At 37.6% G+C, this 27,056-nt stretch overlaps 1 protein-coding gene and 1 long non-coding RNA gene across 6 annotated transcripts in view; one reads left to right on the top strand and one right to left on the bottom strand.

Annotated features, from left to right (window-relative positions):
• Tbck (TBC1 domain containing kinase) overlaps positions 1–27,056 on the top strand; it is a 180,029-nt gene that overhangs the window by 141,154 nt on the left and 11,819 nt on the right. For 3 of the 4 annotated variants that reach the window (XM_005406218.2, XM_005406217.2, XM_013505411.1), the window contains 2 exons: positions 6,411–6,586; positions 16,549–16,708. In XM_005406218.2, the coding sequence (XP_005406275.1) occupies positions 6,411–6,586; positions 16,549–16,708 (336 nt within the window). Of the gene's footprint in view, positions 1–6,410; positions 6,587–16,548; positions 16,709–18,448; positions 18,568–27,056 lie in introns of those variants that run through there. The other variant, XM_013505410.1, reaches the window with a different exon arrangement.
• On the bottom strand, positions 4,646–10,926 carry LOC106146817. Of its 2 annotated transcripts, XR_001231408.1 has the most exons (3): positions 10,775–10,926; positions 5,661–5,714; positions 4,646–5,083 (listed from the first exon to the last, which is right to left on the bottom strand). It is a non-coding gene; the product is annotated as an uncharacterized LOC106146817 (long non-coding RNA). The 2 variants fall into 2 exon arrangements; XR_001231407.1 differs by lacking the exon at positions 10,775–10,926 and having other exon boundaries at positions 5,661–6,087.

Consider the following 27,056-nt stretch of genomic DNA (forward strand, 5'->3'; position numbering starts at 1 on the left):
CATAGTGAATGATCTTTTTGATCTTTATTGTTTTTTTCCTTCATTAATTTGGAGTTTGGTATGTTCATGTTTTTCTAAGTCTTTGAGGTACATTACTGAGTTGAGATATTACATTTTTGATATATTAATTTATTGCTGTAAACATCCCTCTAAATATGGCTTTTGCTATACACCACAGATTTGGACATACTGCACTATAATCTTTATTCACTTCTAGAGTTTTTTATTACAGTTTTATTTTATTTTATTTTATTTTTTTGGTTTTTTTTTTTTGGTTTTTCTCCGGTACCAGGAACCGAACTCATGACCTTGCACTTGCCAGGCAAGCACTTTGCCGCTGAGCTAAATCCCCAGCCCCCTTTATTACAGTTTTAACTTCCTTGATTACCCACTTGTCCTTAAGGAGCATGTTATTCAATTTCCATATATGTGTATACTTTCTTTTTCTTGTTGATTTGTAGTACTATTCTGTTGTGGTTTGAGGAGATGCATGATAGGATCTCAATTTTTTTCAATTTATTAAGACTTGATTTGTGGCCTACTGGTATAATCTATTATGAAAGAATGTGTATTCTGTTCCTGTTAGGTGAAACATTCTATAAATATCTGAGGGGTCCATTTGCGCCAGGATGTGATCTGTCCATTGAGGAAATTGGGTGATTAAAGTCCCAAATATCATTGTATTGTATTAGACTCTATCTCTCCCTTTAAATCTAATAATATTCACTTTATATATTTGAGTTGTTCATATGGGTTATAGAATGTCAGTTTAGTAGGTGCTTTGAGTTTAGTTACTGGGGAATTTCAGAGCACCATTTCTGTATGATTTCTTCGTCTTTGACCTGAGTATTGTAGTGCAACTTTGTACTGGACATATGCTTACAAAGTTGCATGTCTTCAGGTTCCAGGGTTGAGCCCTGATGGTATGAGATCTTATGGCAGCTGCTACTGTAGTCTTAGTGGCTCACTACATGGAGAGGATTGTCCTTTGATTCCTCAGCGTAAGCACAAGTGACACTAAGAGCTGTGTCAACAGCAACCATGGTCCTGAGCCAGAGGATGTGAAGGAAGCATTCTCTAGGGCACTCAGGATGAACCTAGGCCTGTGGTATTAACAGCTATAATTCTTGAGCCACATGATGGAACTGGACATTCCCAGAATCCCAGGGGATGTGCACAGGGAATGCTGAGGTCATAACACCAGTAACCATGGACTCAAGTTTATGGAACGTGAAGGGGACCTTCCTTGGGACCATGGACCAGTTGCTGATACTGGCACCCATAGCACTGCTAGCTGCTTTCCTGGAGTTTGGGTTCCCAAGGATGCCTTGTTCAGGTGCCAAGGGGTAAGGACAAGTAGTAGCAGAGCTTTAGGCCCCAACACCTTTGGTCCCAGCTCCATATACTGCAGATGAGACCTATGTGCATCTCCTGAGGCATGAGCAGGTGATGTTTGGGTTTATAGCATGAGTACCTATGCTCATAGAGGTGTAGGACATGAGGGAGATCTTTCCTAGGTCATACAGGTTGAGCACTGGTTTGCAGGGCCTTCTAGCTTTGGCGTCAGTATTCCTAAAGCCATAGCAGGACATGGATGGGAATGTTCCTACATCATGCAGACAAAGGTCTGGGACAAGGCTTGTAGCATTTGTAGACACAGTTCTAGAACTGCAAGACACAAATGGAACCTTCCTCTGGTCTCCAGGCCAAGCTTGGGCAAAGCCAACCATTTCTGCACCATCAGCTGCAGTATCAAGACCATAGGTGAGGAGAGCTTCCATAGCCCACTATGCAAGTGTGGGTGGTGGCAGCAGTTGGGGCCAGTGGAAGCCACATATGTGGAGTTGTAAGATATGACAGGGACCTTTCTCAGTTCTCCACAAACAGGGACAAATGAAACCGGGCCTTTGTATTAGTAGCTATAGTCCCAGGGTTTGGGAGCTTGGGAGGAGACCTTCTCCGGTTCCTGTGGAGCAAGCTCACATGTGACTTGAGCTGGTGGTTACAGCAGCCACTCATATTTGACACCCTTTGGTTATACAGTGAGGGGAGTTTTGGCAGGAGAAGGGGTATCCTAAGCGACAAGTTACACCTGAGCAGAAGTTGTAGTGCAAATCACTTTGATGTACAAGAAAGGAGGCAAGGGTGAGAGAGAAGGACAATAATGTCAGTAACCCAATTTAAATAAAGGCTTCATCTTGAAAGTTAGAGTTTGAGATGAAAATATCAGTTTGACTGACTAAATTACTCTGGCCTCTTAGTCACGATCCAGATCTCAACATCAGGGCAGCTTTGAACCCTGGACATAACTGCTATGGAGAAGCAGTGCTATCACATTACAAACAACGGTATCAAAAGTTCCATCTTCAGCAGTTAAGATGAGTGGAGCCACTTTCATTAATTTTTTCACATTGTTATAGAAATTTCTACATAAGTAACAGGCAGCACCATACCACTATCCCCCGACAGTGCCACCTGACCCTGTTTTTGCCTCACAGATCACTGACCCTAGACTTCTTCACCCTCCATAACCTCCATCCCCTCTGTCCCCCTTAGACCAGTTCAAACTACAGTATCTGAAATATACCCAGCTACTTATCTTTGAAATACTGAGGCATCTTACTGGTCCATGGAGGCATGACATGCTACAAACAACACTTTACTAATCCTCATGGGATCATTAAATGTTCTATGTAAGTTTTAACTTTTGTGCTAGAGGGAAACAAGAGCTTTGTGACCTATTGCTAGTTGAATATCAATCAGAAATCAAGTCGAAGGATTCCAGAGTTAGAGAAATATAAGTGTCATCTACTCCTGCTCCTTTATTCTATACATGAGAAAATTGAGACCCAGAGGGCTGAAATATCTCTAAACAGATACTGTGTATCAAAAGGAAAATTATTCTCTTTATAGAAATTTAGGTTACATACTTTTTCCAAGCACATCTATGAAAATTTTAGCATAAAATCCCCAATGCAAAAAATTTTCTCTCTACTCTGTGTATTTTATATTCATATATATTTTCATTTCTATTTAAAGGGAAAATATTCTCTCTTGTATGAGAACCACATTATGCAGCTCTCAGAGCATGACAGTTATATCAGATACTATTTCAAATGCTATATTTCTAAATCTTGGAAATAGTAACCTCTTCTATTACTTTAAAAATAAGAAGGAGAAATGAGAAGACCAAAGTGCTGCTGAGATAATGTATTATTTTAAACATATGGTTAAAAGTGAAGTTTTTAAAGGTAGCTTTTCTTTGTTAAAATTTGAGAATAACAGTTAAGGTTTCATCCTTAACTGTTTGATAAGTCATTTGATAAGCTATAGTTCCTCAGAGATGAGCTTGAAATATCTACTACAAAGACAGCAGAGTCTGCTTACTATACACATATGAAAAAAATAAAAATTAATATTATACTAAAAACCTCCATTTTTGTCCCAACCTTAATGTTTTATATAACTTAAGATTTTCTGAGCAACATATAGATGTGCCTGCCAAAATTAAGATTTCTTTGCCAAGTTTTTCTTTACATTATCTCATGAATAGAACTGTAGTTTTTGTGCTGATGTTTTCAAAAATATGATCCCTTAGCTATGACTTTCTGCAAATACCAGTTTCTGTCTCTGACTGCATTCTTGACACTTCAGCATGGTAGACCTCATGTCATCTCGGTTTCGCATATCTAAGTCTGAGCTTCTCCTTATCTGCCATCTGTAACTATTGCATTTTTTTCTAATCGGCCATGTGTAAAACTTAGTAATCATCACATAGTACTCATCATTGCTCTATATTCCTATATATTTTTCCCTTACATGAGACCCCCTGCTGGCTCTTTTATATCTCCTTTTCATTAACTCATCCTATTTTACTAAATCGCTACTAAATTGCAGGCCCTCTGCTAGGAAATAGGGTATGAACAAGTCCAGCCCCTGCTTCACAGGAGATCATGGATATTAGAAGAAATTGGTGTTGGTGCTTCATAGAGCAGTAGCTGCAAACCTGAGAAAATCCAACTGAATATTTGTGAAATGAGCTTGTGAAAATCATTTCAAAAGAAAATAAGAGCCTGACTAAATGTCTGCTTCATTCATATGAATGAATATGAACGAATTTTGAAAAAAAAAACAGTGGAAAGTTTTTAAATGAGAACCTTTTCTCAGCACCCGTCCTGGAGGCAGAGTCAGTAAGACACTTCCCCAGTATGTTTGGTAGATTGCTTCAGCCAGAACACTGTTCTTGGTAAGAACAGCGTACCTGTCTTGTTACCAGGGCTAGAGTCAACTCACTTGGTTGGAATTATCACTAAAACATCCAGATAGCTGTCTGGGAGGCCTCACACTACTAAATGATGACTGTTACCAGTAACACTGCTAAATAAATTCTAACTCTGGGTTGGCAAGAGAATATGATATTTTAGAAATATAGTTCAGACAGATTTAGACATTTCTAGAGCTGTTCTACAGTTATTATAAATTTTTGTCCATTATTCATAAATAAGTCTTCTAACTTTGAAACTAGTGACAAGAAAAATGATAATGTCTATTATACTAAATAACACAGACATTCTGTACACAAAGACTTTTTATGTACCTGCAAGGGGAATCTTACAAGGAAGAGTAAAACCACTCATAATACTAATAAAATCAGTACTCTGTATTTTAATATAATTATTTTCTTACTATGTAGTTTTTTAAAATTTACACAAATTAATTTGTAGGGGAACTTGTATACATCGTATTAAAATTCTTTACTCATACATAGTACAGATGTTCAGACAGTTGTGAATTTGTCAGACTTCTGTTCTTGTAACTGCATGCAGCAATGCACTTTCCTTTGAAAACCTCCTTACATTGAATGCACTGGATTGGAATCAATGCCAAGGTCAATCACTCTTTAATCAACTCTAGTGGATACATCTGTAAAATCCATCTCTCAGCCAGGGCATTCCTTTTGCTCACATGAAACTTCGTCATTTAGTGATGAATGCAGCATTTCATACTAAGAGCAAAACTGGGCTAATCAGAACTTCTTTAGCATCATAAATATAGGACTTCATGTGGAACCTGGAAAAAATACCTGTAAAGATTGCATTCCAGTGAAAATGGACGTAGAAGTACTGATTATATGGTTTGCTAACTACAGCTCTTCAATCTTTCTGTAGCACTTTTAATTTCACAATGTTTTAGTAGCTTTAATTCCTAATATTAAAAAATTTAAATTCCTAATGCATACTTTTTATTAAAAAACATAAGCTAATAAAGATTAGTAATTTGCATTTCTATGTCAAAGTTAATGAAGTGAGAGAACAAGGGCTTTACCACTGAAGAATGTATAGAGCACAGTTGGAGAAACCCAGGAGAGGAGTTAACATCAAACTCAGATTGGAAATAATTTTTTTCAAAATAAGTTTGTCAGATAAATGCTTGATATGGTTGATTTTCTTCTGCCTAAAACTACTACATTGGAATTTCTGTGTGGAATCCCAAAATGAAACTGAGAAAAATGAGATAATAAAATTAGCCTCAATTTTGATAACTTTGTTGAGCATGAAAATCAATTTTCCTTTTAAGTCTCTATACTTAATAAGTACATTTTAAAAGTTCTTAAATTCTCAATTCATGTCACATAAGTCTTCAAGAATGAAGACACTTACATTGAGTTGGGTTCTGTTGTATTACCTATCAATATGTGTCAGAAAATTCTTCTCCTGTTAAATAAATAACAGAGAAAAAATGTTAACGTTCCTTTGTCCAAATCAGTCTTATACCATATAGCGCACATACAGACTGATGTGCTAGTTTGACAGTCAGGAGTCTGCTTTTACCTCCTTCGCTATTAAGATGCCTTATCAATTGGGCTTTCTACCTAAGAAAATATTAGGTTGCTCTTCCTCTCTGAGAATCTAATTTTCATTCAACCATTTATATAGAAAATAAATTATTTTATAAAAGCCTGTTACATATATGGACTAGTTTTTTAATTAGTATGTGTATCAACAACAATGCAGTTTCTCATACAACCAAAGTTATAGTTACTGTACTTCACAACAGTCATTATACTTAAGGAAAAGTGAAATGTACTTAAAGGATCTTTTTTAAAGACACACAGTACCCCTCCTAGGGAAAAATCTGCAATATTTCTTTCTATGCCCTTGGTCCACAAGCTTGCAGTAAAGCAAATAATAATAACAACAACAACGTCAATGCTTTCCTATAATGTAACAAGGGACAAAACCTCAGCACTAAGGAGCACAATTATACAACAGAGTGATAAAATGGATGGAGTTCCCTCTTTTCCATGTGCTATATTTGTTGAGATCAAGAGCTGGAATATATTTTACATTAGTTATGGCTGGTCTCTATAATATTCTCAGTATTTTTGTTCTTTGTACTTTTTCTTTCAGTCAAGAGAATCCATCCCATTAAATGACCTGAAGTCAGAAGTATCGCCTCGGATTTCAGCAGAGGACCTGATTGACTTATGTGAGCTGACAGTGACAGGCCACTTCAAAACGCCTACCAAGAAAACAAAGTCCAGTAAACCAAAGCTGCTGGTGGTTGACATCCGGAATAGTGAAGAGTATCCTTTGCATGTGTCGTGCTGCCTTACCTTTTCAAATAACACCAGAATATGGTGATATTTTCTTTGTTCTGTTTCTCTGATTCATGTCATTGTTCTTGAAAGCATGTGACTACATCATTCATTGGCAAAGATAAACAGTAAGTGTGTACATGGTACACTTACTTAGCAGTAAGTGTATCTGTGGCATACAGACCCGCATGCTCCAAAGTGTTCCGTTTTGCTGAACTCCTTGATCTGTGCACAACCCTAAGTTCGTCAAGCTCTGCCTGCTTGCTAGCACAAACTGCATTCCTATTCATTGCCTTCCATTCATTCCTATGGGCATTAGGAAGCAAAGAATATATGACTTGCCACACTTTGGTAAATACAGCACAGCAATTCTGGAAAGTGGTTTTCATTTCTTATAAGGAGTTCTTCGCGGGGAAACATGCATGAAGCTCCAGGATATTTATAGGCCCCAGGTCTGTGTACATGCCACTCTATGCAAACTGCCATTCACAGTATACAGCCTAGAAAACTTTCCACACATCAGTTCTTTACAGTTCCACACACTTACAGCCTAAATGAAACATTTGCTGTACTCAGCATTGAGCTTCTAATTACTATAATTTTCAAAACAATAACCGCAAGTTAAACTCTTTTCCCAGAGTTGCAGGACATCAAGTATGTATTACCATAATACCTTGAGTACTGCAAAAATAGAGACTTGTGCATGCACTGTCATTTTGGAGTTATTAACTTATCCTTTCTTCCCCTAATACCAATCAATACTCCTACCTCCTGAAAATCTACAATTAGAGACCCACCTTGTTGGCTTAAGACTCCTTATGAAAGATACAGATGTACACAGTAGCAGTGATGTTTGCAGTACTTGTTGCTTTAGAACAAGAGACGTATAGAATGTATAAATTAAGTGAATTGATTTCTAATAACAACTATCACTAAGCTCTTACAACATTGGAGGATGGCACAGTGCTAGTCAGTCCTATGATGTAGATTCTGTTAACATCTCTGTTTATTGATGAAGAAACTAGGCCTTAGGAGGTTAAGCAATTTCTCTGAGGCCATGTAAGTAGCAGCTGGTGGAGCCAGCCACATGCTTCTCAGCTTTGTGCCATTTTCCAGGCATCTGTTTAGTCTGTGTACAATCTCTGAAGCATGAACAAGATTGAGATGAATGACTTAATACAAATTAATGACTGAAAGAGACATGTATTTACTTCCCCACGCATTCATTCAGGTTCTGTGCACATTCCTTTAAATCAGAACTATTACCCTCAGGACCCATGTGAAGAGGGCCTATTTCACCCACTGAACAAATCAGCCTGTGGTCATCTTTATGCAAATGCAGCCACAAAAGCAGGCAATACTGTACCTTTTCAATTCTTGAAAAGCAATATTATAATACTCTCAGGGAAGAATGTGTCACAAAGGTTCCTTCTTTCATAGTGGCTTAATTTATACACTGTAATCCACTTGGATATTATTAGACTTTCCCTAAAACTACTAAATGCCAACATCTTAAAACTTAACAAATTTTAAACCTACTGACATCTATACTAGTTTAATGTATCTTTGTTGAGCAACTCTTAATTCTACCGAAGTTAAATCTAGGAATCCTTTGACTTTATCAATCTGTTAAGTCATTACATATTTAATATTAGTATATCTTAAAAATAATTTCATTTCTCCCTTGCCACAAAAACTAGTCATATACAGTATAGCAATACCTATAATACTTTTTCCGTTTCCAAAGAATATAAGCTCTTTTTAAAATGTTTATAATATTTTCTAAATTGCTAATCATTTCTCTGTATTTTATCTTCTGCTTTATATCTTTCAAAGCTTTGTCTAACATAGTTCTTCATATAGATGAAAAAATATATCTTTATATAGGTGGAAATTTTGACTTCCTATATTGTGCTGTCAGGAGATTAAATATCTAAAATTAGGTTTTATCTCATCCTTTTTCACCTTTGTAAAATAACTGAAAGGATTGTTTGTGAAAGGGGGAAGGGGAAGCAATCTTACCCTTAGACAAAATAAGCTAATTTATACCCACGAATTTAAGGGACAGCTTTGCCAACTCCCAGAGCCTTCTCATGACTGCTGCCTGCAGTTCTGCAGTTATAGCTTCAGTCATTTAGTGTGTGGTATGAATATCCCAGTTAAAATATAAATACCCTGCAAGAGATCGTATTCTCACCTATTTTGTATTGTCAGCAAGGAGAAACAGATTAGCATTGCAGCAATCTTAGAGAACTATGCCAGCCCTGATGGAGACCAGAGTTGTTGAGAGAAAGAAATGATAGAAAGAGAGATGAAGGATTCACCTACTTAACAATATGAACATAATCTCAAAATACTAGAATGAGAAAGAACCTGAGACACAGTCTGAACTAGTACAGAAGGCTTGGGGAAGCTTAGGTAGAGATTTAGTCAAACTTACTTGTTGTCCAATACAGTATTATAGGAATTTGGGAACAAACAATACTTGCATATTATAAAGAGGCAATAGAAAATGTGTAGTGTTAAAAATTTTGTCATTACTTTTAATGGCCTCAAAGGTAATACACAAGCCAAATCGTTCTTTATTTCCTGGAGTTTGTATTAAGGGTGGTCTAAGTTATGTAAATGTGAGACCAACTGATGTTATCAAAAACAGAAATACTTTGAAGGAATGTTAATCTCATTTGCTTCAAGTCAAGGCTGAGCTTTTGTAGCTTTATTTGTAAAGCACTTAACTTAATAAAAAAAAAGTACACACCAAAAGCAGCTGCGCATGGTGATATTCACCTGCAATCTCAACTGTTCAAGAGGCTAAGGCAGGAGAACCCAAATTCAAAGCCAGTCCTGGGTTCAATGCCCAATAACTAACCCACACAAACAAAACATTTTGAATTTCTTTTTTTTTTTTTTTTTTTTTTGTCTTTTTGAGACAAGGTTTCACTATGTGGTTTAGGCTGGCCTAGAACTCACTATGTAGCCCAGGCTGGCCTTGAACTGTTGGCAGCCTTCCTGCCTCAGCCTCCCAGATGCTATGGGAGGCTGAATTGCTGATTTTTGAATTTCAGATTTCATGATTTCACCCAGGTCTAGCTGAATTTCAGATTTTTGAAGTAAGGGCTCTCAAGCTGTATTTTTATTCCATATTAGAAATTTAACTATAATTCCTGCTGACTTCTTAATTATGTTTTCTTTTCAATTCTGAGTGTGTCATCAAAAATACTAATTTCTTTTGAACACTGGAAAGTTAAAAATTAGTTTTTAGTGGTACTGTTGCCACTTTTGCCAAAACCAAACTGAAAATCATAGTGGGCATTGTTGAAATTACACTGACAAGAAGCACATATGATTGAGGCTACTTGCCACATAAATACTTTGGCCTCTGTTTCCTTTGTAATCTCTAAACTAGGCACTATGAAGCCATATATTTTTAAATTCTTACTTTTATACATTGCCTGCCATTGGGTAGGACTCTCGTACTAGAATGCAGGTAAGCAGAGAACCTCTTTGAATGTGAGTTCCATTGACCCCATATCTGTGCTTACACAGGCCTGCAGTGGCTTTTTTAAATGCAAAAGTGACTGCAGTGAATTTCCATTTTTGTCTTGAATATAAGGGAAGCAACGAAGTGACAGTCATAATCCTAAAATATGGATTGCTGCGTGTTTATCTGCAGTGCTATCTTGGTGTAAAAACCTGTTGATACTTGTGTCCCACAGCAGGACAATGAAATAAAACCCAAGTCGTTAGAACAGTGGTTGATGAACCTATGGCATGCGTGTTTTTCTTTTAAGGCAAAAGATGTTGATGGATGGATTATTTTTAAACCTCAGTATTCAGGTGTAATTGGAGTGTTCGCACTCGGCAGTAAATAAGTGGGTTTGAGATTACAGTTTGGCCACTCGGTCTTTAAAAGTTTCACTGTCACTGCCCTAGAGCATAAAGACCTTCTCCCACTGCATTTTCTATGATTTTGCTCTGCTTACCAGATTTGACTCAGCACAATCAATTTGGGTCATGTGAAGTCACCAAATGTCAGGAATTGTCTCCTATTTTACCATTCTTTCTAACTTAACACAAAATATACACAAACATTTCTTTTTGCTCCTTTTTCAAGTACCTAATATACACAATATTTTATTATTACTCTAAAGATAAAAATTTGATTCAACTACATACCTTTAAAATATAATCTACTTATAAATTATCTTACAATGTCTGTGATGTGAAGATTTATTTTGTAAGCAGTGGAAGGTAAAAAATTACCCAGAAGGGGCTGGGGATTTAGCTCAGCGGCACAGCGCCTGCCTGGAAAGCATGAGGTCATGAGTTCCATTTCTCATACTGGAAAAACCAAAAAAAAAAAATTACCCAGGAGAAAAAGATCCATAAATGACCAATATTATCATCTTGATTATCCAGCTTATTTAAGCCAAGAAGCCTGGCAAGCATAAATGCACTGATGGGTACCTAGGCCCATCTGCCATTTGCCGGGAATGCAGCCGCACGGAACCCTGCCTACCAGCATTTTTGCTCACTCAGTGTTTTTTATGCTAGAAGTTTCATGACAAAGGCTGTTCTTGGATGAATGTTTTCCAGGACTTTTGGGTTGAACTAAACTAAGAATATGAAACTGTGCTTTTGTTTCCAGTCTTCCAAAGTATAACCAAAAAGAGATTTGAAAGAGTTTGTACTCTGAATAACTTCTTCCCAGAGACTCCACGGCTGCCATAGTGTCAAGCATTTTAACATTTAATATAAGTGGGGGTTTTTTTGCAAAAGCCATAAAAAGCAACAGAAAGTTCTAGGACAATAATAATATGTACTGGATATTTAAATACAAGTGGATTTTTAAAGTTTTTCTTCAGAGGAAGGGGCTTCTAATTTTCTAAGATGTGACTGGCCAAATCCTATTTCAGAGGCGCTTGGACCTGATTTTACATTGGAAAGCTTAACACATCCTACATCTTGTGCTTTGATAGTCAAGGGAGAGAACTGATTGGCTCAGCTTACATCACTGCCTACTTCCTGTCCCCCTCCCCACTGTCCTGTCAACCCTGTCTGTGGCAAGGTTATCTGATGCCAACAGGCCAGACTCACCCTTCCCATGAGCAGAGGTTGAGGATCTTCCAAAAAAAGTGGGTCGCAGGGGCACATAAACATGTCTGCCACCACATCTGATAGGATAGGTTTGTGTTGCTTCTGCTACTGTAAAAGCACAAAAAGATAAGGTGTTCACAGTTGATAAATGCTCTTTGATAAACAGAGACTCTCTCTGGCAGCTAATTCAGACCAGATGAACATGCATTTTCTGAGAACCAATAAGTTGTTAGGTTCCTGTTTTGTGTTATAATTAATTGTTGTTTTAAGGTATTGTGTCCACTGAAAATAAAACCACTAAAGAAGAAAAGTTTTATCAGGGTAATTATATCCTTAGTATAAAGTCATTATTATTTATGAAAACTGCTCTTGAAAGTATTGAATAATTATAAATGTTTAAGAAACTAATGCTGGCGAGGTCCAAGGTATATGCCCATGATTATAAATCTCTACCCACCATTCTTTCTTTAATTTTGTTTTTTGCATTGCTGAATAGAACCCAGAACCTCACACATGCTATCCCTGCTGTCCACCAGTATTCTTGAGAGTAGGTGCCTGAAATTTGTCTTCTCTCCATTAATGAGATACAAAAAAGGAAGGAGAGAGGGAAGGAAGGAGGGAGGGATAGAAAGATAGTATGAGAGAAGACAGGTATACAAACTGATTCAATTGAGAAACTGTCATTCCATAAATAGGATTCTCTGCCCTTTTGTAGTGGTAAGTTTGAGGAGGAAATATTGCTTGTGTCATAGTCTTTTAAAACTGCTGTGGGCTGGGGATATAGCTCAGTGGCACAGTCACCTGACAGGCAAGGGCAAGGTCCTGAGTTCAATTCCCAGCACCAAAAAAAAAAAAACCTCTATTGATTCTCACATGTTTTAAATACACCTAAAGTGACGCTTTGGTTGCAAGTGGGGATCTCTATTGAACACATAAACGTCCCTTTCATGGTAGTCATAAGTGAACTTTAAGAAAGGGAAGAGATGTCACCTTGATGTCCTGTAAACTGGCTTGTACATTCACTCCTCAACTAGCCGCCATCCACAGTGTTGCCTTAATGCAAACCTAATACATTGCTCTTCTGCTTGAAACACTTCCTGACTTTCATTGCTCTTGAAGTAAAGGCCAGTATCCTCAACATGTAGGCCCTGCATGTCCTGCTTGTGCCTTCATCTCTAGCTCACCTGAGCTCATCTCTTCTGTGTTCTCTGAATTCTCCTGATGGAGTGGCAGACCATTGTTTCTCTTTAATGCCTGCGCACCTCCCTACAAAGACTTCTCTGTATATCCCATATGTATTGGATTTCAAACAAGTGGAGGGAGTGAGGGAAAATGAAGGGAAAAGCTGAGATAAAGGTGGGAAACAAAGCAAGGCCTTATGAAACAAAGAATCAAAGACATTCTAAGCAATAACTCTTGCTAATTGAGAGAACTGTCTTTAAGATTGGCAGTTTACTGCCCTGGAATAGGGAATAAGAGCCAGTGTCCTCAGCTGCCTCAGTTGTGGTGTTATCTTGTTTTCAGACAACTGTGGTAAGCAACTTAATCCTTACACAGCCTGGTCCCAATATATCTTCTGTAAATTTCCAGACCTATTTTCATTCATTTGATTGTACTTTTTGTTTCAATACTAGGGATGAAACACAGAGCCTTGCACATGCTAGCAGGTGTTCTGCCACTGAGATACATCCCCAGCCCTTTTTATTTTGAGACAGGGTCTTGCTAAGTTGCCCAGGCTGGCCTTGAACTTGTAGTCCTCTTGCTTCAGTCTCTCAAGTAGATGGAATTTTAGGCATGTGCCACTACTCCTGGATCAGCTGTGCTTTTTTTTCTCTTTTTTTTATTTTATGGAAAAAAAGTACAACAAAATTTCCTAACAAAATAATATGAGAACAGCAATTCTTAAATACTACATGTTGTTTTCTTTGAAGTAGCTGCTCAAGGTACAAGATATGAACATAAAAATTTCTCCAATTGATATTAGCGCAAACCTTCCTTTTTAATGAATGAAAAGACACTAATGGTATAACTGACTTGCATTTTTTCTCTTTTCCCTACTATCCTTTCGCCTTTCACCCATCCTAGTTCCCTTTTCCTTTTAAACAATTTCTTCCCATATCACAGTATCTATTGTACACTTTGGGCCTTATTTACTCTTTCAGTTTCTCACACCAGGAAGACAATATGATGTTTTCACATGTGAGTCTGATTTATTCCACTATGAGTATGGTCTCAAGTTGCATCCATTTACCTATGAAAGTGTCAAGTTTATCCTTCTTTATAGCTAAGTAGTACTCCATTGTATAAAAAGATGACATCTTTTTTATCCGTTCCTCAGTTGAAGGGCATTTGGGCTGTTGCCAAGATTTAGCTATTACAATTTGTTCTACTATAAACATGGGTGCGCATATATCGCTGTGGTATGATGTTTTTAATTCTTCTGGGAAAATACCCAGAAGAATAGCTGGTCGAATGGGACCTCTAAACCTAGTTTTTTGAGGAATATCCACACTGATTTCCACAGTGGTTGTTGCAGTCTACACTCCCACCAACAGTGGAGAGAGGTTCCTTTTTTCCCACAGCCTCTCCAGAGTTGTTATTGTTTTATTGCTTGATGATAACCATTCTTTCTGGGGTGAGATGGAATCTCAGTATTGTTGTAATTTGCATTTTTTGGATGACCAGTGATGTTGAACACTTTTTCATATATTAATTTACCATGTGTATTTCTTCATCTGAGAAGTGTGTATTCATCTCAGATGCCCATTTTTGGATTGGGCCTTTGAATTAGGGGTCTGATTTTTTTTTTAATTCCTTATATGTTCTACATAGAAGTCCTTTGTTTGAGGGACAATTGGCTAAAATTTTTTCCCACTCTGTGGATTCTCTTTTCACTCTGTTGGTGATTTCTTTTGCTGTGCAAAAGTTTTTCATAAGATAAGATCTCAGGTGTTGATTCTTTGAAGTATTTTCCATGCAGCCTGGATTTTGTTCATGAACTCTGTACTTGCACCTGTATCTTCAAGGCTTCTACCTACTTTCTCTTCCAGTAGATTTAGTGTTTCTGTTTTAATATTTAGAACTTGCATCCATTTTGACTGTAGTGTAGCGCATGGTGATAGACATGGGTCTGGTTTTAGTCTTCCGCATTTAGAAAGCCTGTTTTTCCAGCACCATTTACTGAAGAGGCCATCTTTCTTCCAGTGAACATATTTGGCCCCTTTCTCAAAGACAAGGTGGCTGAGTGTGTATGTAGTTGTGTCTGCATCTTCTAATGTGTTGCACTGATCCTCAGGTCTGGTTTTTTTGCCAGTACCATGCTGATTTTATCACAGTAGCTTTGTGGTATAATTCAAATCAGGAATTATATGCCTCCTGCCTTGCCTTTGTTGCCCAGAATTGCTTTTGCTATTCTAGATCTCTTCTGGTTCCAGATGAATTTTAGGAATATTTTCTATAGTTCTGTGAGGTATTCTAATGGTATTTTGATTGGGATTGCATTAAATCTGTATAACAATTTTGGGAGTATGGCCATTTTCACTACGTTGCTTCTTCCTACCCATGAGCAAGGAATATGTTTCCATTTTCTGATATCCTCTTCAATCTCCTCAATATTTTTACTAGCCACATTCTTTACAACAGCAGGAAATAGCTCAGATGCATTCTTCCCTCTTGCAGTCATCCCAACAGTCTATTTCATAGCATCCAATTTAGCAGAATCTTCTTTGCTCTCCAACATTTATTTTAGATCTTCATTCCCACAAAGAAAAGCCCAGGTCCTCATGGATTCCCTGCTGAATTTTCTTCAAATCACTGCTCAACAGGCCGAAGGCATCTGCGGGAGAAATGGTCGTGGTCCCCTTCTGCCCCAGCTCCGCCACCTCCCCTCGTCTGGACTGCTCGTTCTAAGCGAAGCTGTTGCTGTACACGGTCCCAGCACCAGCAAGTTCTACCCAGGACTTGGTCCCCAGGAAGCAGAACAGAACTTCTGGGCTTACCACAGCTCCCGCCACCTCTGTGCTTTTTAGTTATTTAACGAAACATACTTTTTCTTTAAGATCTTACAACATTTCTAAATATTTTAGGTAAATGGATGCCTTTAACACATTCACAGTGGGGCCATAATTCATAAGTTGCTGCCACACAGCTCTGAACCACCAGTGGTACATGCGTGACTATTCCGTTGTGCAGTTTGTATCACCCAGTAGGACTGTCCTATGCCACCCAATGGGACAGGCATACGCATGCCACCCATGGTTCAAGCTGCCAGGGAATGTGTAGGTTCCTGAATTAAAACTAATAATCAGTTAAACTATCGCAATCCTTCTGAAGTGTAAAAACATTAAAACATCACCCTTCAGAGACCATAAAATTAGAAGTTATGGAAATGTGAGCTAAGTTTACCTGAGAGACTAACCAACAATGAAAGTGTTGCCAGCTAGTGCTCATGACCTATAACAATTCTTCTAAGTAGAGTGCATTTAGCAAGCACTTGACCAAAATGAACAGGCCTTGCAGTATCAAATTAGACTGAGATTATCCACTGGCCTTTATTACTTTCAGTGCTTTAATCCCAGGAGGAGTAATGAACTGGAAAGCATGAATAGTGTACAATCCGTGTGAGTACTGTCACTGCTGCATCAGGATTACTTTCATAATTCTTCATTTCATGAGGATGGACATCTTTGCATCTCTGGTTAGTCTTGTTCCTTTCTCCTCCACCCACCTCAAGGCCCTTACTTTATTTTGTGTGTTTCACTTTATTCTCTGCACATCAGTTACTTCTGTTTCTGTCAGACACTCTTCTGTGCTCCAAAAAGAACACGAAGGTTTTCCTTAAACTGTCTTCTCAGTTTTATTAGGGGTCACATTTCGAGCAGCATCAACATCCCATTCAGTGCCGCATTCACTGCAGAAGGAGAGCTCGCCCAAGGCCCTTACGCCACGATGCTCCAGAGCTTCAAGGGGAAGGTCATTGTCATTGTGGGAAATGTGGCGAAGCACACAGCTGAGGTAACTATCATATGATGAGTCATTCTCCTGTCTGCTGTCTGGGTTGTAAAAGGCATCTTCCTTCAGGAGTTGATCATAAATGAAATGGGCTTTCCAGATCTGCCAGTACTCTGCCATAGAAGAGTTTGGCTGCCTTTCACTCAAGCCTTCTCCCCTGTTTTTAGTTTCCAGAGTCGGTACTAAGCTTAGAAAATTCCAAATGATATCTGCTACGATTTGGGTGTTGTTTTGTCAAGGTTTATGTTTGGGAGCTTGGCCTCAGGTGATTTTGCAAGGTGAGACCTTTAAAAGGTGAGGCCTTTGGGAGGCCATTAGATCCTTGAGTGAGTGCCTTTGGAAGGGACTGTAGGTCCCAATCTCTTTCTGACTTCTTGATCAAGATCTGACCTCTCTTGTACACTCCTGCCATCCACCAGAACTGTGAGCTAATTAAACCTCTTTTTCTTATAAAATTAGCCTGTAGCACGGTAATGAAAAGCAGATTAATGTGCTTTTAATAGGGGAGAGGGTGTTCCACACTGCTTTTTGGAATTGCAGAGATATAGTTAGAACACAATACTAAGGGAAGAATATAGGCTCTGACAGCTGCTCAGATGGATTTTGTAGGATCTGGAAATTTTGCTTACTAGAGGCTCAACACTTTGTGATTAAGGAAAAGTTGGGGAGGATGTCATCTTTCAGCTGTGAATGTAATTCAAACAATAAAATGCTCTCCATCATGGTATTCCAAGCAGGTTAAAAATAAGACAGAGGCCCAAAAGACCACTTATTAGTAAAGGATAAGCTGAGGACCATAACAACATGAAAACCAAACACCAAGACAAACAAAAAAACCTAGATACACACAGAGAACATATCTAGAGGGAAGCAGTATTGAGCCAATACAGACCTTCTTCTCAAGAGGAAGGAGAACAAGGCTAAACCTTCCTAAACTTAGTGAGTCCCTCTACTTCCCAGAGTAGAGTGACAAAAAGGACTAAACAGGGTCAGAAATGTGTGTAGGAAAACTTTCTCACCAAGAAGATTAGGAGTGGAAATGAATACTCCACTCTAATACATGTGTTTCCTTATGTCTGTATAAACTAAGCAAATCATATATGTGAGTACTAAAAATGTACTCAGATGAGAACTTGAACACTTTTTGCTATAAGTTATCTTAAGTGTCCAAAAATCCTTGTTTCAGAAGTACAGGGCTAATAGTAGCATTTGCTTTGGATGCTAAATGAAGATCAATCTTGATGATGAAGCTTGACTGATTGTATTAAAGAAGTATCTGAGTATTAGTTATGTCATAAAACACCCCCTTACATAATTCTATCTAGTATCTAACAGAACCATCTAAATACACCTGTTTCAGAGAAAGTCAGTACAGTAACTGACCACTGTAATTTCAAGTCAGTGAGAACATTTTTATAGTTATAGTAGCCATATTAATTCTATGTATGTTAAATTATTATTTTACTACTACCACTATACTACTGCTGGTACCCTAATCAATATTGCCATATATATTGTTCCAATGAAAAATGTCAGTTTTCAATGAGAGTACATATCAGTACAGTCTTTCCAGAGAAATACTATTGGAAGTTACATATTTCTAGGTTCCTAGTAATATACAGCCATAGTAAGAAGTCAGCTATCATAGACCCAATTATAGATTAGTCTTTACATGCCAGACACTGTGGTATACTATAATACTATACTATAGTTATCTCATTTTAGTCTTCATAATATTTTCAGGAGGGAGGAATCATTCTACACTTTTTACAACCCTAGATTTGAACCTTAAAACATGGATCCAAAGCTTATCAAGTTTGCCTGTGTTCAAGCCAAGGTTGAAATAAATCTGTATGATGCTACAGGCCATTGTCTTAATTCAGTGTGCACTGGAGTCCTTTGAATCTGAATGCTGCCATATCTCTTTTTTTAAAAGATATTCTGACTTTTCACAGAATACAGTAGTTTTCCCCATAATATAAAAGCAGGACCTGAAATAAACCTCCTGTTTGGGAGGAGAGTGTCTTTAGACTTAAACCTAGGACCATGCTCACCATAGGAAAACCAGTGCTGGGTAAAGCACTGGACCTATAATACAAGACTAATTGCTGCAGACTGAACTATTGAATCTGAAGTAGGCCAGGCAGCTGACCACCTCCATTGCTCCTCCCATAACCTTGGGTGGTAGAGCAGGAGCAAGACTCCACTCACTGGACACATGAAAGCTACCACAGAGCTTTGTCTTAGAGCTCAGTGCCAGGCCTACCCCAGGGAAGCATAGCAGCTCTCAGAAATGAAGGCTTCCTACACAGGTCATTGGTCATTGGTCACAGAGACATCAGGCAGAGAGCTGTGTGCCAGCAGGACAGACTTGAGATTCAGCCTGCATTATCTCCACCCTTTGAGAGGGTCCTGGACACCCTCTTCCTAGACAGTACAGGTCCCTGGAGCTCTTAAACTCAAGTGTGACTATGTAGTGTCAGTGTGGTGTCCAAGGTATTATCTCCACCACCGACTCCAGGCAACATAGCAGGTCAGAGCTCACAGACAGGGCTCTAGAACTGCCCCAGCACCCAACAGATACATATGTTCCAGCGACATGCACTCATATGTAGCATGTGCAGCCTGCATCTCTGTGAACTGTGGCATGAGCTTCCATGGACCCCCTTGACTGTGAGATTCAGGCATGACCAATCATCAGCCCAAGTTGCCATGTGATTGGCTTAATCACCTTCACTTCAGCACAGCAAGGTGCAAGGCCTCACTCGCTGAGGGTAGGATGGAGTAATAAACTCACAATTGTAACACCGGGCAGAGCCTAAAGACCCCAGCCCCAAGACTTGCCACAGGTGGAGCTTCTGAACTGCTCCAGTGTCCAGAGAAGGTATGCAGCCTGTTACTGAACTTCTCTCGCAGCTAGCATCACCTTTGCTGACTGCAGCAGTCTCAGGCCATAAATGCACCTCAGCAACAGGTAGTCCATAGTAGTATGGGCCTTGGTCCTACCCCTTCTCGGTACTGTGCTTGTCTTGGCAGGCTGTGACACAGGTGACCACAGCCATGACAGGAGCATGGGGCTGGTCCCTTCATTTTGACACTGCCTAGAGCTGAGCAGAATCCCATACTGCCTGGTCATAGGCAGGCATCTAGATGTATCCAGCCCCAGGGAGAAGTCTGTGGGAACAAACTGCACTTAGTGCTCTCCTGGTTGATTCTGAACAGTACACCAACCTGAGCTTGGACTGCCCTCTAGTACTGAATCAGTGACAGCACATAGATAGACTCCCAGCACATCTGGACCTGACAGGCATCCAGAGCTGAAAGAGTGGCAGTGAGTACAGGCTCACTAAAATAAGCATCCTGCTTAGAATTTTGGAAATGAAGGCACAAACAAAGACAGATTTGGAAGATTGAACTAAACAGCTAATCCTTCAACACCAAGAACGTGTTAGATGCCAACAAACATTAAGAGCTCTGAGAAAACTGTGACCTCACTTAATACTCAAAATAAGGTGCCAAATAGCAATCAGTGTGAGAGAACTGTCAGAGAATTTAAAACTCCTGATTTAGAAGATAGCAATAGCAGGGTAGATTAAACAGAAGAATTTGTGGGCTTGAAGACAGGCTATTTGAAAACACTCAACCAATGGAGAAAAAAGAAAAGGAGTAAAAAAGAATGAAGAAAGCTTACAGAAATTTTGGAACAGATTTGAAATATTCAGGTTATTGGGGTTCAGGAAAAAATTGAGAATGCCAAAGCTTACTCAAGGAAATAATAACAGAAAATTTCCCCAACCCAGAGGATACAAATACCTAAATACAAGAAAGTCAAAGGTAAGCAGTCAAATGTAATTCAACAAGTATGCACTCCAAGCCATCTTATGGTCAAGTTCTCAAAGGTGAACGATGAAGATTAAAAGAAACAAATAGCACATGAGTGTGTCCAATTTGACTGAAAGCCCACTTCACAGCAGATACCTTATAAGCCAGGAGAGACTGGCATGAAGTTTTCACAGTACTGAAGGAGTAACTATCAATGAAGAGTACTGTATCCAGCAAAGCTATCCTTTGCAAATGAAGGGGAAATAAAGACATTCCTAAACAAACAAAAAGTGAGAGTTTTAAATTATTGATGTAAGTTACTCAAACTGAGAAAAAGATATGAGTAAGAAGATATAAAATTCACTGCTAAGAATAATTACACAAAAAAATTCAAGGTGTTCTAATATGAGCATGATACATAAGTCAGCCTTAACTTTTTAAGACTAAAAACTAAAATTATTAAAAAGAATAACTACTTTATGTTAAAAGGATGAGAGTATTGAAGGAGATAGAGTGTGATATCAAAAACAGATGTAAGGAGGAATGTAAACAAAGTACAGAGTTTTCTTATTACTGTATTTTCTCTAGTTCCTTTTTGTTTGTGTCTATACTTACCTTTACAATCATGTTCAGTTGCTATCATTTCAAAATTAGATTTTTATAATCAAATTATGGTAAATACCATAATACAGCACAAATTTAGTAATAGTTTAAAAATAAGAAAACATACTACTAAAGTAAATCACATAACAACAAAAGAAAACTAAGGGAGAGAGAAAGAACTACAGCAGACTAGAATACAAGTTATAAAATGGCTATCATAAGAATTTGTATATCTACAATTACCTTGAGTTTATGTGGACTAAATTCTCCAGTTAAAAGTCATAGAATAACTAAAATGATAAAAAGAAACCATATGTTGATTACAAGAAATCCATTTCACCTCCAAACAGAAGCATAGAATAAAAGGTAAGGAGTAGAATAAGATAGTCCATGCAAATGGAATCCAAAAGAAAGCACAACTAGCCAAACCTATATCAAATAAAATAGACTTTAAGGATAAAGGAGTAAAAAGAGAGAAGGAAGATCATTATATAAGGATATAGGGTTCAATTCAGCAAAAGAAAGTAACAATTCTAAATATACACAGACCTGATACCAGATATATAAAGCAAAAATACCAGATATATAAAGCAAATATGAGAAGACCTAAAGTGAGAAATAGGCCAATACAATAATAGTCAGGGACTATAATATCCCACTTTAAGCAATGGACCAATTATCCTGACAGAAAATCAACAAACAGCAAAATTAAATTACACCCTAAAAGAAATGGAGCTAAGAGATACCTACTGAATGTTCCATCCAACAGCTGCTGAATACACATTTTTCTGTTCAGCGCATGGAATGTGCTCCTGAAAGATCATGTGAAAGGCTATAAACTAGTCTAGCAAAATGTTAAAGGTATCTTTTGAAAGATCATATCAAGTATCTTTTCTGGTCATAGTGCAATACAACTAGAAATCATTAGCAAGAAAAACTTTGAAAGCTATACAAATATATGGAAGATAAGCAACTTACTTTTGAACAATCAGCTTACTTTTTGAAGGAAAAAATTCAGGAGGAAATTTAAAAATTTCTTGAGACAAAAGGAAAATGGAGACAATATTCTAAATGCTATGGGATACAAAAGGCAGTACTAAGGGACAAGTTTATAACAATGCCTATATCACAAATAATCATATAAAAAATATATATGTGTGTATACATACACACACACATATATATTAGAGTAAATTACTAGATATCAAACAACCTATTACTAAATCTCAAGGAACTAGATAAAACAAGAATGAACCAAATCCAAAATTAATAGAAGGAAAAAATCAATAGAGACTAGCGCAGAAATAATGAATAATTTACAGAAGACAAATGATCAATAAAAGAAAAAGCTAATTCTTCAAGAAGATAAACTAGAGAAACTGTTAGCTAGACTAAGAAAAAGAGAAAAACCAAAAATGAAAAGGAAGACATACAACTGACATCACGAAAATACAAGGATCATTAGAAATTATTGTGATCAACTATATCCCAATAAATTTGATAATCTGAAAGAAATAGACAAATTCCTGTGTATAAACAGCTTACCGTACTGAATCATGAAGAAATACACAACTTAAATAAACTGGTAACAAGTAACAAGATTGAATTGGTTGTATAGTCTCCCATCATGGAAATGCCCCGGACCAAATAGCTTCAATGCTGAATCATATTTACTTTACAAAACTAATGCCAAGTCTCCTGAAGTTATTCTAAAACTAAAAAAGGGAAAGGAATTCTTCCCTACGCATTCTGTAAGGCCAGCATTCCTGACATCAAAACCAGATCAAGATAACTATAACCAAAAAAGTAAACAAAGGTAAATATACTTGAAGGGTATAGATGAAAACATGCTCACAAAATATTAGCAAACTAAATCTAGCACACCATATTCAAAAGATTATGCACTATAATTGTTATGGCTTGTATCTTGATGTACCCCCAAAGTCTCATATGCTCAGAGGTGGGGCTTTTCAGAGATGGCTGGATCCAGGGTTTGTGATTGAAGATTGTGAATATGGATTAAGGATGTGATAACTAAATTAGTCCTCTGCCTTAGCATAGTTCTGGGTATGGATAGTGGGAAGGCCCACACTGGGTTTGGGTGGCACCATGCAAAAAGCTTGTAGCCCAGATGGGATAAAAGGGGAAAAGAAGCTTGCTGCTGCTGCTGCTGCTGTTTTCCACCTGCCCTGCTATGGACTATTTCTCCTCTGCTATGCCCCTCTTCCCCCGTGCCTTGGAGCCAGCTAACTATGGACTGAAATCTCTACAAACTGTAAGCCAAAATAAACCTTTTCTCCTTTTACCTATGAGTGTCAGGTATTTTGTTACAGCAACAAAGAAAGTAACTAAGACAATAATTAAGTGGGATTCCTACCAGGATGTAAGTGTGGTTCAGTATTGGCAAATCAGCAAATGCAGTATACCACATAACAGAATGAAAGACAGAAGTGTATGATCATCTCAACAGCTACAGAAAAAGCATTTGGTAAATTCAGCATCCTTTCACAGTAAACACAAAAGAAGCCATTAATAATAAGCTAATGGATAGCATTATACTGAATAGGGAAAAGCTGAATACATCCTGTCCAAGATCTGGAACAAAAAAAACAAGGATGCCTACTTTTACCACTTTTATTCAATATAGTGCTTTAAGCCAGAGAAATCCAGCAAGAGTGTGAATGAAAAGGTATCCAAATTTGGGAAAAAAGAAATCAAATTGTCAATGTTTGTAACTGACATGGTCTTATATAGAAAATCCAAAGAACTCTACCCCAAACTAATAAACTAATAAATTCATTCAGTAAACTTGCAGGATACAAAATCAACACATAGAAATCAATCATGTTGTTATACCCCAATAGCAAATTACTGAACTAGAAATCATAATGCAATCCCATTTACAGTAGCCTCACAAAAAGGAAAACCTAGGAATAAATTTAATCAAAGTTGAAAGACCTTTACAAAGAACATTATGATAGATTGGAAAAATCAACATTGCTAAGATGTCTCTACTGCCCGAAGCAGTCTACAGATTCCATGCAATCCCTATCAAAATACCAATGACATTCTTCATAGAACTAAAAGAAATGCACAAAAGAAAGGACAGTCTTTTCAATAAATGGTGTTTGGAAAATTGGGTATCCACATGCATAAGAATAAAACTAGACTCTTATCTCTCTATACATATAAAAATCAACTCAAAATAGATTGTGGTCTTAAATATAACACATAAAACTCTGAAACCACTAAGTGAAAAGCAGAGGAAACATTTGAGTACATTAGAATGGACAAAGATTTTTTGGATCAGAGACCAAAATGCAAGAAGCAAAGCAAAAATAGACGTAGGATTATATAAAATTAAAAATCTTCTGTTTATCAAATGAAACAACAGAGTGGAGACAGCCTACAGAATGTGAAAATCTATTTGCAAACTATACATCTGATGGGGGTAAATATTCTGAAGATACACAGAATACCAAAATCTTAGTAACAAAATAACTTGATGGAAAATTTTACAATAGACCTAAGCAGACATTTCTAAAAAGATGACACGCTAATGCCCAATATGATTATGGAAAAATGTTCAGCATCACTAACCATCAGGTAAGCGCAAGCCAAAACGACAATGAGACGTTATCTTACCTCAGTAAGAATAGCTATTATCAAAAGACTAAGGATAACAAGTGTTGGGAAGGCTGTGGAGAAAAGGGAGTCCTTGCACTATTGGTGTGAATGTAAATTAGTACTGCCATTGTGGAAAACACTGGAGGTTCCTCAAAAAAACTAAATGTATACCTACCATATGATCCAGCAGCTACACTCCTGGATTGTATACCAAAGAAGATAAAATCAGTATATCTAAGACATCTGCATGCCCATGCTCGTATACCATTCGCTACAGTGAAGAAACAGAAAGAACGTAAGTGTTCACCAATTGATGAATAGAGAGAAAATATGGTACATTACATGATTGAGTACTTTTCTATAAAAATGGAATCCTGTCATTTATGACAGTATGGATGATACTGGAGATCATATTCAGTGAAACAAACCAGCCACAGAAAGACAAATACTGCATGAGAGCACTCAGATGTGGAATCTAAAAACAGAGATGGTCGCATCCCAGAGGTTCTAGGGTCTGATAGATTGGGCCTGTCCCACCACTTACTCTCTACCCTTCACTTCTTGGTCAGACAGTAGTAGAGAAGCTTGCATAAGCTGACAGGGTTGGCTTTTCCTCTAAGGATGTTTAAAACAGGAAGTGATTTCCAAGCAAGTAGCAGCCTTTCTCCTAAACTGGAATTACTGTGTCACAGCAGGCAGAGTCCTATTTTGAAAGATTAAGGAAGCCACAATTGAATGTTCTTGGAGGAAGCAGGTGTGCTAGCTCTAGTCCATACACTTGCAAATTATCTCTGCAAATGTTTATAATTTTATGTCAAATCCACATTGGACTTCGGAATATTTCATTTGCAGTATAGTACACAATGATTATAAGTTTTCTAGCTTTATGTCTTCTATTACAACCTGTAAAAAGAACTAGTCTGAAAATCCAACCAATGAAAATATTAAATGAAATAGAACGTATCTCAATAAAAGAAAATGGTTTTCAATATTAAATTTAACAAATAGCACAACGGCATTCAGCTGCAGCAGGAAAGAAAGAATGTGTTGCTTTTCTTGTGTATGGCAGCATCAGTATCACCCATCTGACACATAAACTAGGACCAGAGTGTCTTTTTTAATACAGATATGAAGCAGTTACCATACAGTGACCAAATTTATTGAATGTATGGTCTAAACTCATCTAAGAAAATAGAACAGACTGAGAAATATGACATATTCAAGTGCCTAATTATAACCAGAAATGACACCATTTAAATTATGTATTCACCAATTATCTCTTGTAACTGTAACTGATTAGCAGCTTATTGCCTTGAGATGGTTTTTTTTGTTTTTTTTTTTTTTTACAATTCCACTTCCCTTTTTTGTGTTTGGCCTTGCTTCCACATTAAATACATCAAGAAACCTTTAGAATCTACCATTTCTTAATCTGGATCAAAACAGTGCCCCACTCCCAGTAAGACAAGACAGAACTACAGAGGCCTTTTTAAGTTGTTTATTTGTAGTTTGATCACATTCATCATAAAAAATTCGTACCTGTACGTGATATATCTTGGTACCTCTTTTTCTTCCCATTCCGCTCTTCTCCTTTCAACCCCACCTCCCCTTCTTATTTACAAAACCTAGAGCCCCTTGTAGATGCTTCTCTGGGACTAAATTAAGTCCTACTAGATCTCATTGTCAGTTACTCCCAATTTATCTTACCATAGAGGTTAGATAATGTGACATCTTGTATGACCAAGCATATCCAGATGTGCTGTGAACAGAGGTTACGTTAGCTCTCAGGAGAATCAGATAATCTTTAGCAAGGGGACTCCTGTCTCTGAAATGTGTCCTGCTGCTGCAGGTCTCTGTGCTGATCCTTGATGCTGTGTGGCTGAGTTTAGTCTGATAAACCAGACCAATAGAGATTGCCTGTGTGAATAGAAGACCTTTGTGTCAAACAAGCTTAAAGTCAGTTCAAAGCTTAATGGTGTCACATTTAAAACGGAAGTCATAACAAGGCCTCGCTTTTGTCTCACTTGCAAAGATATTAATACTTTTTTTTCAAAACTCACAAAAGTTAAACCTTCATTTGCTGAACCTGAATTAGATTCACTAGACATAGAAAATATGCCAACATGATATATACAGAAAGCCCCATAAAGGACACCTTTGACAAAACCAAAATGCACTAAATCAATCCCAGAGAATATGTTTAAGTCTGGAAATTAAAACAATATTAAAATAGAGATAGTCTAACATTCATATTGTGTTTCAAATCAACAAAGATATGAAGAAGAAAAATGTTACATCCTCA

This window comes from Chinchilla lanigera, unplaced genomic scaffold, assembly GCF_000276665.1.
Source record: "Chinchilla lanigera isolate Chin_1 unplaced genomic scaffold, ChiLan1.0 scaffold00095, whole genome shotgun sequence".
Lineage (NCBI taxonomy): Eukaryota > Metazoa > Chordata > Mammalia > Rodentia > Chinchillidae > Chinchilla > Chinchilla lanigera.